The sequence below is a fragment of the Phalaenopsis equestris genome, unplaced genomic scaffold (assembly GCF_001263595.1).
Source record: "Phalaenopsis equestris unplaced genomic scaffold, ASM126359v1 Scaffold000002, whole genome shotgun sequence".
In the NCBI taxonomy this organism is placed as follows: domain Eukaryota; kingdom Viridiplantae; phylum Streptophyta; class Magnoliopsida; order Asparagales; family Orchidaceae; genus Phalaenopsis; species Phalaenopsis equestris.
Genome location: NW_018164444.1, coordinates 36,449,890 through 36,465,561, shown reverse-complemented (window position 1 = coordinate 36,465,561; position 15,672 = coordinate 36,449,890). Strand labels below are relative to the sequence as shown.

General features: G+C 33.1%; 1 protein-coding gene across 2 annotated transcripts in view; it reads left to right on the top strand.

The window, feature by feature from the left end:
* The window catches only part of LOC110017939 (adenine phosphoribosyltransferase 1-like), a 31,027-nt gene that overhangs the window by 8,642 nt on the left and 6,713 nt on the right, over positions 1-15,672 (top strand). Inside the window, exons 3-5 of one of the 2 annotated variants that reach the window (XM_020715107.1) lie at positions 5,367-5,459; positions 5,550-5,699; positions 10,898-10,956. In XM_020715107.1, the coding sequence (XP_020570766.1) occupies positions 5,367-5,459; positions 5,550-5,699; positions 10,898-10,956 (302 nt within the window). Of the gene's footprint in view, positions 1-5,366; positions 5,700-10,897; positions 10,957-15,672 lie in introns of both variants that reach the window. The other variant, XM_020715106.1, reaches the window with a different exon arrangement.

The following is a 15,672-nucleotide window of genomic DNA, read 5'->3' as shown; positions in this document are numbered from 1 at the left end:
TATATATATATATACATAAATTAAAAAGTCCTTCCGAAGCGGGCGATGAGATTTCGATTCCGGCTGCCGACAGCTTCTTACGGGCGACCCCCCCAAACAACCTTTCTTTCTTACTTTTTAGTGCCGACAAGGAGGTGTACGGCACCTCAGGCTCAGGTGTTCGGTAGCAAGGTCTTTGGCATTCCATTCCTTCAGCTGTACAGGGTATTCGGTTGTCCCAATTTTCACCGTAGGTGTTCTTTACCAGCAGGTGATCCATTCGACTACAATAGAAATATGCAGGCATTCAACTACAGGAGGGATTCAGCTGTAGGGTGTTCGGCATTTTACCTTCTTGAACTGCAGCCTGCAGGTATTCATTTCTTGGTAGTGCAGTAAGGTGATATTCAACAATCCCTTTAACCGTAGGTGTTGGGCGGTCTTATTTTTATTCAACAATTTGATTTATAAGTCTTATATTATTACATCCGAGTTTGTGACTCAGATTCTATTGGGCTTTGGCTGAAAAGTTAATAGTACGACACATGCAGAGTAACTTAAATTATGAGGAAAAATTTAAAGGATCTGTGGCGGTTTGGTTTTTTATTATTTTTATGCACCTATTTATGCATATGTAATTTGGGGTTTGCCATTGCTGGGTCCTAAGCTCCGGATGTGAAAAGTGAATGGTTGCTTTAGGTAATCGATAACTAGTGTAAAATTTAGAAAAAAAATCATGACATGAAATCCTTAAATCATTGTGTAAATGTTATAGCATCCCCTAAAGCGATGCGTTGCATGACCTGAATGCGGTAAAAAATATGCAAGGGTCGCTGCACAGGTCCCCTTGTGTAGCTTTAAGAAGCAAGAATTCTTACAATATGGATGTTTGTGGGCAAATAAGTTAGTCTATGAAACTAATATTGTATTACGAACTTGAAATATATGTATTTTCACAGGTAAATTACTAAAACTAATAGATATTATGATTCATAAAAAGATAAATATCTTATGTATTCAAGAAACTAAATGAGTTAGATAAAATATTAAAGAGATATAGCTTAGGTTTTAAACTTTAGTAGAGTCATACTAAAAATAATGTAGTTGTAATTATATATAAAAGTTTGAAAACTAATATTGTAATAATTAATATAATTTATGATATAATTATAGTCATAAAGATTGTTGTTGGTATGAAAATTCTTAATATTATAAGTTTTTATGCTCCTAGAGTAAGTTTAGATATATATTTAAAATAAAAATTTTAGAATAATCTACAATAATTAATACAAAGGGTGTCTTGAAAAAAAAAAATTATGTAGGGGTTTTAAATGTCCATTGTTGGCAGAGTGATAGAAAATTTTAGAAATTCTCATGATAGATATGATTTTGGAGTGGCTATTGAAGAATATATAGTCATTTTGAATTTTGTTTTAACCTATAATTTTGTCATTGCTAATTTTTTATTTAAGAAAAGAGATGAACATATTATCACTTATAAACTTATAAGAATGATTTTAATAAAATATAAATTGATTATTTTTTAATGAGAATAATTTATCGCAGAGATTGTAAAGATTATAAGATTATTCCAAATGAAAATTTATACCCAACATTGATTAATGGTTTTAACTTTTAAGATATAGGATTTGAAGATAAAAATAGGACAAAATATTATCTTAGAATTAGATAAAGGAACTTCAAAGACGCAAATAAATTTTTTTTATGAGCACACTTTTAAGATCTTATGATTTGAGATGTTAACGAAGAAATTAATGTTATGTGGGATAAATTAACAATCACTATTAAGAAAGTTGCAAAAGTTGTACTCAGGGAACAAAAAGAAAAGCTCTTATAAATAAAAATAAGCATTGATGGAATAATATTGTGCAAGAAAACATAAAATATAAATATTTTGTTATAAAAATTTGTTTCAATATAAAATTTTAAAGATTAAGGTGATTTTTAGGGAGTTTAAAAGAAAAATTTTTTCTGATAAGGATTTTGTTTTTAGTGTTCTTTCTAATAGATTAAACACTAAATAGGGTGAAATATATGTATAAACTAACAAAACAAAGAGGAAAAAAGTAAAGATTTGCTTGGGCTAGTAACATTGTATATCTTGTGTGGATGCTTGGGGAGAAGACAGTATTGTCGCTTGTAGTAGATTCACTTGAGGGTGTTGAAGCCGACAGGGAGACAAGCACGAGGGTCGTTGCGTTGTCTTGGCTTGCAAAAAGGCAATGCATGTCTTGTACGAAGGAGAAGACGAGGAGGAGCCACAGCAGGCGTGAAGTGTACCTTGTGTGTGCAACCTTAGTAGAATCAAATTTTAGAGAGGAGCCCTGTGTGTGTCCTTTGTGCACAAAGGAAGGAGAATTAAGTAGGCACCCTTATAGTTTAGAGTGGGTGAATCTCTACACACGAAAGGAAGTAAGAGGAAGAGGAGGTGATGGCTCGCTTGTGAGAAGAGCTCGTGTAGGTTTAGTTGAAGGAGGATTGAGGATATAAATATCTTAGATTGGAGGAAGATAGAGATCAGTATTTGTGCAAAAAAGAGAGATAATTGATGTATGTTTATGGTTAATTTAAATGTAGAATTTTGCATAATTAATTGAATGTACTAATTACCATTTTTTATTATTTGGGTTAGAAGTAAAAGAGGAAGGATCTTGGATTGAAAATTTAGGATAAGTGACTTTAATGGAGTAAGAGGTGAAAACTTATGTATTATTTATATTTGTGATTTTAATTAAATGTCATTAAGTAGAGTATATAAATTTCATGTAAGAATATTTGGTTAAAAGGTGATTCGGGAGAAATATTTAAATTAATGAGTTATATGTTAGAGAGTTATTTTGGAAATAAAATTTTTATATATGCACTTTTAATGATTATAGGTAATTTTAGGAGAAGAAAGTGGAGGAATAAGCTTATAAAGAGGTTTTTGAAGAGTTAATGTAAGTAATTACTTTATTATTTTTATTAAATTAATGATTTATTTAAATAGGACTTGCTTTATTATCTTAAACATACATGTTTTTCTTATTATTTGCTTATTGAAAGTTAAAGAATTTTTAAAATGAAAATAAATGAAACGTGAAAAAATAAAGGTTATTCAATGACATTAAATGGATATAATAAAAAGAAAATGAAATATTAATGATTTGGTCAATCAGGATTTACCACCTTATAGTATTAACTGGGGATGTTATTGTACCGATGCATGAATAAGAAAAAGGAAATGATAAATTTGTACCTTCCCGTGCAAATTTTTTAGGATATTTTCGTGTACAAATTCGATAGTAACCACAGGTACATCTTTTTGAGGATATATTTGGGTATGACGATGATCCTGATATTACTTCTTAAAAATATTAATAAGGCAAGTACTTATATTGAAACAAGAAGAATTAATTTGCAATGAAAGCTTACAATTTAATTAATTAATGAATCACATTTATTTGGGACATTCTTGCATGATATTTATATAGTAATTTGATGCATAATAAGATTGTAATTTCTCACTAAGTTGTGGTAAATTTATTTTTAAAATTAGTTGTTTTTATAGGCAAAACTCTTGATTGATATGACTTACAAGAGGGAATTGATTTACAAGAGAACTACTGATACTAGATAGTAGGTTGTTTGTTAAGGTTCTAGTTTCTTATACTGTTTATTTTCAAGTAATGTTGGTTACGTTACTGATTTACTTTCAGATGTTGAATTTGCTTAAATTTTAGTGTAGTTTGTTGTTTTTCTTGGTAGCTCTTCTTATTATTAGAAGTTTTGATTGTTCTTTGTAATAACTTGTATAAAATAAAATAATAAGAAATGTTAATATCATCTAATTGCAGGTTCTGATTTGGTTAATTCTAAACTAGCAGGCAGGGTCATGACATTGCCCTTGTAATGCAATTTACTAATATAAATGAGCTGTAATTTTTAATAAAATACTTGATTGGAGATTTTTCAAACTGTGATTTTAATACAAAGAAACTTCTAATAACAAACTCTAAGCTCTAGATTTCTTCTCAACAATCTTCCAGAATGATTTAATTTGACTTCTCATTGATCAAAAATCTATCTTCTCGATGTCAATCATGTATGAAGCTACCTCTAGGTTTTTTCTAAAAACAATTAGAGATAATCCAATTAATTAGACATTATATCTATGCGAATTAAATCAGCAGGATCACATTATAGCCTGCTTCATAGTGATTTCAAATGCAATTTAAGTCTATTTTTGTTTCAAATATATTCATATTAATTTATTTAAAGAAAAGCATAAATTTATTCTTCCAAGATTATTTGATGCTTCCAATTCTAGGCAGCAAACAATTTTTATTAAGATGAATCAAATAATTCTGCAAACACGTCATATACAAAATACAAGATTAATTCACTAAAGAAGTTTGTCAATATTTTACCATAAATCTATAAACAATGATTAATTCATTGTAGATTTAAGTATACAATACATAGAGTTCAAATAGCACTTATTGTCGTACCTACAATAAACTTAACTTATGTAGTGCATAATAAGTTCAATATCAAGCTGGCTACTACAAAAATTCAAGTTCTGAAGCAACAAGTGTATTTTTTCATTTCATTTGTTTTTCTTTTGGGCAAGCAAACAATTTAAATCCTCATAAAATCTAACCACTTTTGCCTATGATTTTTTTCATTAAATATATAAATAAATATGTCCTAAAACATTCAGCATCCTCGTGCCCGACTCTGAACAATGTATGAACTTATGCGTATTTTTATTTTCTTGTATTTTATACCTGATTCAGCACCTTGGCAAAGGAATTAGAAGAGCTATTCAAATAAAGAACTATTTTTTAATTGAGGTTTGAATTGCTTTTGTGAAAAATCAAGAAGTAACCGACTGCTTTCTTGGGTGGGCCGGCCGGCCACCTACCTGTCATGGAAGATTGAATTGGAAGATAATCTTTGAAAATCCTTAATTAGTTTTATTTTTTTATATGTGTTATTTGTTATTTTTATTTCAGAATTATTTCCATTCCAAATTTAGATTAGATATATTTGATATGTTTGTAAATTAGGAGGGATTGGTTTTCCTAATATAACTACCCTACATGTGAATAATGAAGGGGAATAATTTTTCCCTCCCAAGCAGTTTCTACAGCTTTAACGCTATTTTTAATTTCAAAAAGAAAAAAACTGGCAGACTTTGGTGCTAACCTGTTATAATTTTGTTTCTTTTTTCTTTTGATTACCCATTAAGTGAGCCAACTAAGATGTAGTAACCATGCATGCAAACTCGAAGTTTTCTAGCTGTTATAGGAAAAAAGTTTTGTTTGATGCATATAAAAAATATTCCGTGCAGACTTTTCCTCATACATTTGTGATGTGGACAGGCGTTGAAGCTAGAGGGTTTATCTTTGGGCCTCCTATTGCTCTAGCCATTGGAGCAAAATTTGTCCCTTTGAGGAAGCCAAAAAAGCTACCAGGTATATTTTTTAAATTATTTTTTCGTCGATGTGGGCTGTTATGCATGTCAAAATTGTGCCTACATGTTGAGCAACTATTGTTTTCCTCAGGTGAAGTCATTTCAGAAGAATATTCTCTAGAATATGGTACGGATACAATGGAAATGCATGTTGGAGCTGTCCAGTTTAATGATCAGGTTCTTGTTATTGATGACCTTATTGCAACAGGAGGGACCTTACGTGCTGCAATAAAGCTAATCGGTACTTCATCTTCCTAGTTTTGATCCACAGATTGGTTAATTTCCATACACATCAGAATTTCTTGGAAGAATTCATGCCTTTGCAACTATAAATTTATTGGATCTTGTTTGCACATGTATTTATTCATGTCATATAAATGCATTAAGGATATATTTTCACAGTGCGGGACAAGCCACCTAATTGATTATTGTCTACTTCTATTTGATTTCTTTTGTACCAATGAAACATCTAGATGGATGCTTACTGTTTATATCAGCTTTAATTACAACTAGTGCAGCATTTCTTTATACATCTTTATGCTTTTGTCAATAAGCCTCTTGTAGTGGTGCATAATTTTATAAATCTTTGTGATTGCATAAGCAAACAATGTTTCGTACAGTTATTAGTATGGCTCGCTGTTAGCGTGGAGAATATAAAATTATTTTTTAATTAAAATATTTGCTTCAAGCTAATATATAGACTGAACTATGAAGGAAGACGAGAAATCTGTTGGCCTCATGAGCTTACTTGGTAAACTCAAATTCAAAGATATCAAATATAGTATGGAAATTAGTTTAATGACTATTTTAGTTTGTCTAGATGCACAAGAAAAGCTCCAAGGACTAATTTTTGTGCATGTGAGGATGAAGTTTGCTCTGTTCGTATCATTTTGTTTTTCATTTGCAAGAAGTGGGAGTAAAGAAATCAAACAAGCGAATAAGTAAAATCAACCTAAGCCTAACCTATTTTTTCGGCTCTGAACCCATTATTTATAAATATGTAATTATTTGTTGTTTCGTAAATTATGTAATACGTTTTTAAATATCCCTAAAACTTATTTTGAGGTGTTAGATGCATTTAGTTTTCGAGAAATACCAAAAAAATTATTAGAAATGTGTAAATTTTTGGGTTCTATTGGTCTCCGAACTTCATCAACTTTCAAAAAGTATGTTTAGCTCTTTAAACAGGAAGCAATTTTTAGACTACTTGCAAGTAATTCAACGAGACTTGGTGAACTTTTATGGTTCTCCAACTTGACTGCTTTGTTGGGCACCGTAAACCTTTGGAGATTTGGTAACATCTTGCATTTTAACAATTATGCCGCATGAGGTTTAACGATTTGCCTTAATCGCTTGATATATGTCATTATAATTTGCTTAAAAGATCCTTTTCTATATGTTCCTATTTTTTGCAAACCAAATTTAAAATTTGGATTCACTTGTTATAAGCAAAACTCTACCGCTCCTTTTTCTATCCTTCCAGAAAATTGAAGAAGGAAAGTTTTCTAATTTTAATTTAGGATTATTTTTCTATTTATGGTTTAATTTCTAGTCATTTTTATTATTCTCAAGTCTTTTGGAGAAAATTTAGGTGATGCCCTAATCTTTCAATTGTTCATAGAAGTTTGTTTCCCAGCAACCATTCATACTTTCTTTTCTGCCTTGAATATATGGGATCTTTATTTTGTTGGCATGAATCCGTGGGATCCTGGTTTTCTTTCTTGGCATGTATTCATAGACTACTGGGTAACATTGTTTGAAACACTCCAATGTTTAATTTCTTAGTGAGTAAATCTGCAAGCTATGGACCAGTAGATACATAGGGCGTGCCACATCTTGCTTTGTCAGTTAATGCCACAGTGTGTTATGGGCTAATGTTAATTGTAAATGTGTTATCGCAATTAAGTCTCATTGCGCTAGCCTATTGAATCTTCAAGTCCGCTTGAATGATTTTCATTGTAATAGTTCACAAGCACCTTGAGTGATTTCTTGAGACTCTGCCTCAGGTTGGTCTTCCTGCTACATTTTACTTCTTTTGCATGTTATAAGATTTGTGTAATGTTTGAAATTTGATCTTCTATTCACAATAGAGTCTCCATAATTGACATCGAGTGCTAAACTTGTGCTTCTTTTTTAACAAATTTTCTTTCAACAGATGACATAATTTTCAATCTGCATTTTGCTTTCTTTTGGTTGCACTAACAACATAAGCTTGATCTAGTCTTATTTGGGAGACACAAGTGAGCCTTTTCATCAGTCATTGTTAAACTATTTGTATAATATTGTGCTCCTTTTGAACACAATTTTATTTCTTAGAATTTTTTCTAAGTATTGTAAGAGTCGATTTATGGCCTGCATATGGATTTCCCTTGAAATGTTTGTGCCAACTTATTTAATCAATAGTATAAGCTAGATCTTGTCTTGCGTTGGAGACAAAAAAAAGAGCCATTTTAGATCTTATGTTGGAGACAAAAAATTGTCAAAGTTTTGAGAAAAAATAGGCTGAAATCTGAATAGGCTCAATTTCCTTTTCCCTTTGCTTTCATTCCATTAAATAACAATCTTACAATCTATTTTAGGTACAAAATAAAGTGCATATAATATATTTTAGGTAACTTAATAATACATATTCCTAATCTACATTTTGAGCTAAAAGGGAAATATATCAGAATAAAGATATTGGAAATAAGGAAGCTTTTAATTATAGAAAACTCTTAATTTAGTTGCTTGATTTCAATCATTCTTGATTAACATCCCCCCTCATATTGATGTTGACTGATCAGGAAACATCAATTTGCCAACAAGAAGTTGATAACATTTTCGGGAAAAATATCCTCCAGCCGTGAGTGTCGTAGCCTCAGAGTGTCGAAGCCTGAAAATGCCGAAGCCTGAAAGTGCTGAAGCCCGAGAGTGCCGAAGTCTAAAAGTGCCGAAGCTCAAAAGTCCCGAAGCCCAAAAGTGTCGAAGCCCGAAAGACCGAAGTTTGAGAGTGCCGAAGCCCAAGAGAGCCGAAATCCAAGAGTGCCGAAGCCAAAAAATGCCGAAGCCCAAAAATGTCGAAACCCGAGAGGCCAAAGCCTGAGAGTGCCGAAGCCCGATAGGCCAAAACCTGAGAGTTGCCGAAGCCGGAGAGAACCGAAGCTCAAGAGTGTCAAAGCCTGAGATTTCCGAAACCCAAGAAGGTTGATGCCCAAGAGTGTCAAAGCCCAAAAGTGTCGAAGCCTGAGAGTGTCGAAGCCCGAGAGAACCAAAGCCCAAGAGGCCGAAGCCTGAGATTGCCGAAGCCTGAGAAGGCCGAAGCCCAAGAGTGCCAAAGCTCAAAAGTGTTGAAGCACGAATTTGTCGAAGCCGAAGCCAGCGATCTAGAAAGAGTGCAGAAGCCGAAGCGAACGAAGCAAAGCATAAGAAGCAGTCGAAGATGCCACAGAAGCAGCGATGCCTAACAGCCTAACAAAGAAAATCCGAATCGGACGAATAATAATACAAACATAACAAGAATCCTTGCTGCTTTACCTGCTTCTTTCCAACCCAAGAATCGCCTGCTTCTTTCCACCACCAAATAAACCACCAAACCAAGAAGAGGATGATGAAGAAGCAGCACTGGCATCATTTGCCATCACAGCAGGTGGCATAGTTGATGAACAAATCAAGGAAAATAAATAGTTCCTCCCTTCCCGTAGGAAGGCCGGCGGGAATGGAGTCTTGAAGGTCCTCCAATGACTACCGGTGGTTAGGGCAAAAATTTGGCTCTGATACCATGTCTGATACCATGGCTCTGATACCATGTCAAAGTTTTGAGAAAAAATAGGCTGAAATCTGAATAGGCTCGATTTTTTTTTTCCCTTTGCTTTCATTTCATTAAATAACAATCTTACAATTTTTTTAGGTACAAAATAAAGTGCATATAATCTATTTTAGGTAAATTTCTAATCTAAATATTTAATCTAAATATTTAGCTAAAAGGGAAATATATCAAAATAAAGATATTGGAAATAAGGAAGTTTCTAATTATGGAAAACTCTTAATTTAGCTGCTTCATTTCCATCTTTCCTGATTAACAAAAATGAGCAATTTCATTTGTTAATACATCTCCTTGTTTAGAACTTATTTTGAACAAATTTTCATTCTCTGCAGTTCCTTCTATGTATTGTAAAACTTAATATACTTCTAGACACAATGAACTTTTGCTCTAGGCTGAAACATCTTCTTGTCTACTACAGCACTTGCCCTAACTTCTTTAAATTTATGATTAGGATCTATTGGTGTATTTTCTAGTATTCATGTACAAATTTTCTCGTATCTTTTATGAGTTCAATGATTCCTTGCTTGGAGTGCTTGACTTCAAATCCTACATTCTTAGAATTTTAACTTCAAACTCTTTTGCTAATACTGCATTGATTTTTTTTTCTTTCTATCATTTTCAGTTATAGTTTTATTACCACATGCATCTGAAGGGCCATGACTCTCTTTTGAGTTTGAGTGCTTGATGAACAATTATGGTTTTTTTACTTTATTGACATCACCTTTGCAAACCTTCCAAGCCACATTTTCTTGGAGGTGGCTTCAACCTATTATAGGTCTTTTAAACTTAAATATGTGATTAACAACAAAATTCTCTTAAATCTTTGGTGAAATTTCGTATAAATTTTATTTTACACTTCTCTTGTAGGAATGCATTTTCTAAATCAAATTGTTGCAATTTCCTGTCATAATTAGCTATAAAAAATAGCAGAACTCTCATAGTATTCATCTTGGCAACTAGAGCAAATGTCTATTGATAATCTATAGCTATAAAAAATTAGGCACTAGCCTCATTTTGTACCTATCTAGTGATACGTTTGCTTGATATTTCATAATGTAAACCCGTAAGCATCCTGTGGGTCTTTTTCTTTTTGGTAATGTTTTGGTTTTTCGAAGGCCTTTTTTTTATTTGTTGCTTATTTATAATTTTGTATTCTATAAAGCCTCGGATAAAGAGGCAGGAATGGTAATATTATTTAGGCCTTTTAAGGAAAACTCTTAGGGAATGTTGATCTTTTTAAATAGAACTTAAAGAAGTGTTTGCAAGGTGTGCTTAGTGCTTTCAATTGTTCATTTTTAAATGATAATAGTAATATTGTGATCTGGTACTATCTGAATGATTTTATGATTCAATTAAATTAGAGTCTGTTATCTCATTATCAGGATTCTAATTAAATCTTTAGATTGGTGTAATTTTTGGAATAAAAGTTTTTTGTGCACACTTTATCAAACTGAGGAAATCATTCACCGGATGATATAAGATGAGCGATTAATGCCTTCAAAGCCTTGTGGAGTGTTAAACTTATATCTATTGGCTTGATATGATCGTTATGTTTATTCGACCAGTAATGTTTTTCATTGTATAATTTTTTTTTTTCTAGTGCGCCTTGTACAATTCTTTTTGTTTTTTTTTTCCAGAACGTGCAGGAGCAGAGGTGGTTGAGTGTGCTTGCGTTATTGAGCTCCCAGAACTAAAGGTATACTTCTGTTAACTTATCTTAAACATTTCATCTGGATTTCTTATTGGAGGTGACACTGAAGTAGCAAATTGCTGCATTTTTTATAAATTTAAGAAATCTAGCAGTGTGAGATGCCGTTAAAATTGCTTTTGGAAATGTCCTGGGCAGGATTAGCGAAAAGTTTCCATTTCTAGATTTTGGAAAATGAGAACTATCCACCTGTTCCAGTAAACAATCAGGACAATTTTCTGTCCATCCCTGGACATATTGGGGTTTTACCCAGATTAGCGTTGGTGCAGCACTTTGTTTGGTTGTAGTTGGGTTTAGACCTATAACATCATAGGGAATGATGCTGTTTTTCATACTGCTGGTGCTTCTTAGTATGTATATGTATTGCTTTTGGGAGGAGAAAAATTATTATTTCTCTTCAATTTCATATAAAAACAATTACAAGTTAAATAGAGGAGGATGGCTCCCATGATAGAAAAATAATAATACGTCATAACTCCTCATAATAAAAAGAAGCAAAAATTATGACATATCAATAATAGATGAAACTAAAAATAGAAAATCCTAATAATAGGAGATAATAAATATTCAACACCCCTCCTGAAGTTGGAGCATAGAAATCTGTCATGCCCAATTTGCTTGTAAGAACCTCAAAATTAGGTCTGAACTGTCCTTTGGTAAAGATATTCGCTATTTGTTGAGTACTAGGGATGAATGACTTGCAAATAGTTATTTCTTGAGTAGGTTTCTCCACATAGGTGCAATATTCAGTAGTTGATCTTTTGTCAATAAATGAACTTGCCCAATTTGCACTAGTTTACGTCTCTATGTTCTTTTGTCTGGTTTTCTGAAAAGTGTAAACCTTTACATGGTGTATTTCTAATTATATGAGAATTTTGTTGACCACTTCAAGGTGTTTCTCATGGGGCAAATGCATAAATTGACTTACCAAGCTTTTAACAATGACAATATCTGGCCATGTATGTGATAAGTATATCAATTTTCCAACCAATTTTTTATACCTAACTGTAATCATAGGTCAACTTCATTCCCGTCTCCTATTTTCTGATTTGGATCAATAGGAGTATCTGTAGATCTACAACCACTCATTCCAGTCTCCTTGAGAAGACCAAGAACATATTTCCGCTAGGAGACAACAATTCCTTTTTTCGATTGAGCAATCTCCATGTCCAGGAAATATTGCAGAGATCCTGTGTCATTGGTTTCAAAAACAGATGATAGGAATTTCTTCGAAGGATTCATCTCTTATGCATCATTGCCTACAAGAATAATATCATCTACATACACAATCATTATGACTATTTTTCCATCATTTGAATCTCTAAAAAACATGGTATAATCTCCTGTCTTTGAGTATGACCTTGACCTTTAACAAATAGTGTAAACTTCTCAAATTACATTCTCAGTGACTGCTTCAACCCATATAAGGATTTTTTCAGTTTACATATTTTTGTGTCAAACTTCTTAATAAATCTCTAAGGTGTATCCATATACACTTTTCCCTTTAAGTCCCTTATGAGAAAGATATTTTTATATCCAATTGTTGTAGGGGCTAATCAATATTAATTGCAAGTGACAAACGAACCCAGTTTTGCAACTAGAGCAATTGTCTCTAAATAATCAATGCTATAGGTGAAAGTGTGTCTATTGGCGACCAATCCAACTTTTTATTGCTCTAGAGAGCCATCAAAATTATACTTGATTGTAAAGATCCATTTGCAACTCATAGTTGTTTTCTCTTCAAAAATAGGCTCGTTCCACTTTGGGATTTTTAGAGCATCTTGCACAGTATGTGAAATTTCCATACATGACAGTTGTGTGGTTAAAACACGGAAATTTTCATAAGACCATTGTTGGACAATGGATGTTGGGTGCAAGACTTTTTCCCAATGGAAAGATTGTACTCATTAGACTCGGGATTCAGACTTGACTCAGATTCAGAACTAGAAGACTCGGAACTCAAAGATGAGGTTATCTGAACATGGGTTAAATTATTAGTGAGGATATTACCTTTTGAGTTGTCTTATATTGCGAATAGACAAAATCAAAGGATGCCATTGTCTTAGTTATTTTTCATGTTTCTTCTTTGTCATGCACATCATGAGATGACATTGTAGGAATTTCAATATTTAAAAGTCTGGTCACATTTTAAATTTCACTAGGATTTTTTGGTTGAACAATCAAGGTTGGGGATATACTTTTTTGAAAGTCTTCAATTTTTTTAAAAAAATCCTGTAATTCAGTGGGCAAGTCTTTATTTTGTCCTCTCCCTTGAAGATGAAGAAAAAAAAGTGTTGGAAGTTAAAAAAAAGGTGACAACCATGGCAACAATATTTTTCTAGTTATGCATCAAAGCATTTAGGCCTCTTTTGGCTAGCAGCATAACGAACAAAAACACATTTTTTGGCTCGGGTTTCACATTTTCCTATGTTGAATGTGAATAAATACAGTACACCAGATATCTGTAGAGAAAGAGAAGATGAGAGCATATTCTTTGGAAAAATATTTTGAAAAACATCAAATGTTGTTTCAAAATTTATGACCTTATTGGATGTCCTGTTTATTAGAAATATAGCAGTGAGGACGATTTCACCTCAAAGTTATTTAGACACTTAATGGGTAAATAGTAAAACTGAGCGACCTCTAATAAGTGTTTGTTTTTTTTCTTTTCGTCAATTCATTTTGTTGTTTAGTGCGACACGAGCTTTGATGAATGAGTTCTTTTTCAAGAAGAAATTGACCCAAAATATTTTTGAAATACTCTTGGTCATTATTACCCCCATTATATTTGAAGGGTTGTTTGAAATTAGGTTTGTACCATTGTGTTTTTTTTTTCAAAAATTATTTTTACTTCAATATTATTTTTCATTAAATAAACCCAACTTAACTTGGTGTAATCATTAGGGAAGTTACAAACCATCGTTTACCAAAGTGAGTAGGGCTTTACAAGGACCACATATATCGTTATAAATCAAAGTAATTAGTGTAGTAGGCTTGTATATTTGCGGAGAAAGTGTTGTGCGATGTTTAACAAACTGACACATTTTACATTGAAACAACGATGTATTTTTATTATGAAATAATTTAGGAAATAAGTATTTTACATAATGAAAATTTAGATGACCTAACATATAATGCTACAACATAATTTCATTGTCTTTTGAAATAGAAATAAAATTTAAAGCAGCGGTTTGACATTATCTATTCAAGTCAAGTTCATCTTTACAATAGTAGACTCCATCTTTTTTTTTTAGCACTGTCAGTCATCCTTTCTGTGGTCAATTTTTGAAATTCACAGCAAGAAGAGTATAAATTAGTTTGACATTGATGATAAGTAGTAATCTTTTTAATAGGCAATACATTACATGATATATTAGGATTATATAGAACATCGCGAAGGGTTAACGATGAGAAGAGTTTAACAGTTCTTATCTGGACAATTACCGAGAGGGAACCATCGACAATTTTGACTTTTTTTATTGTCTACACAAGATCTATAGGAGGAAAATAATTTAGAACTCATGATATGATCAATTGCACCAGAGTCAATTGTCCAAGAATGAGAAAAACTAGGTATGACACCTAACAAAGCAGTGGTCAGAGAGTTATCTTTTTGCAATAAAGAGCAAGATGAAGTCGAGGATAATTGTGAAGTGGGAATTAATTTTTGCAAGTGCTCTAATTGCTCCTTGGTGAAAAAGATTGCATTCGAGTTAGCTGACGGCTCCCGAGTTTTTTCAGCAGTGGCTTGATAAGATCAACCTTCACGCTTGGTTTTTGTTGAAAAATCAGGGCGAAGAAACACAAGAATCTACACAAATATAGAAGAAAATACAGAGATTTAACGAGATTCGGCAAAGATGCCTACGTCCTCGGGAGTAGAGTGGCGACTTACTTTCAATTTCAGAAAAGAGTACAGAATTTACCTTAACAATTTGCCTATATATATATGTATATATAGCCCTGGTGTACAATATGTAATTACAAAATTACCCCAGTACCGTACCGTGGGAGTGTTGCTCCGGCAACCCACATAAGCCCTCGATTGGACAGGTCATCCGCTCCGCTCCGCTGGCTCGCTCCGTTCCGCCACAGCATATGTCCCTTATTTGGTATTGTTGACCTCATTTTTAGTGAGGTCTAGTCTTCCTCTTAGGGTTTAGGATCTAGCCTTAGGGATCTCCCTTTGACTATCTTAGAACCTTAGAAGTGGTGCCCGCCTCATTGTAATTTGACCTATTTCCGTCCTCTTTTGTGGTTCCAAGTGTGTGGTATCGACTTCTAGCATTTAGAAGGGTGAAACCAACATGAGGAAACCCAAAAGGGACCCCTATAGGACCTTTTTGAGCCTTAGGGTGGCCTTCTGCACAATTCGCACTCCCGCGCGCACAAACTTCGCAATTCGGAGAGCCAACACGTCCGATCGCCATAATTCACATCGCTTGCACTGTTACCCGTCGAAGACTCGAATGAAATTTTTGAAACAATCGATCGCGGGTCAATATTTTTGTGAAATTTGAATTTCGACGCGTTTTTGACCCGACCGTCGACGACGTCGTCCGAGCGACCCCGGATGACGAAACGGACTGCGCCAACGCGTCCGGAACGTCAATTTTGCCTAGGGAGGACACCTATTTTGTCGCATCGTCGTGCGCGGGTAAAATGTGTTTTAATTAATATATATATATATATATATATATATAT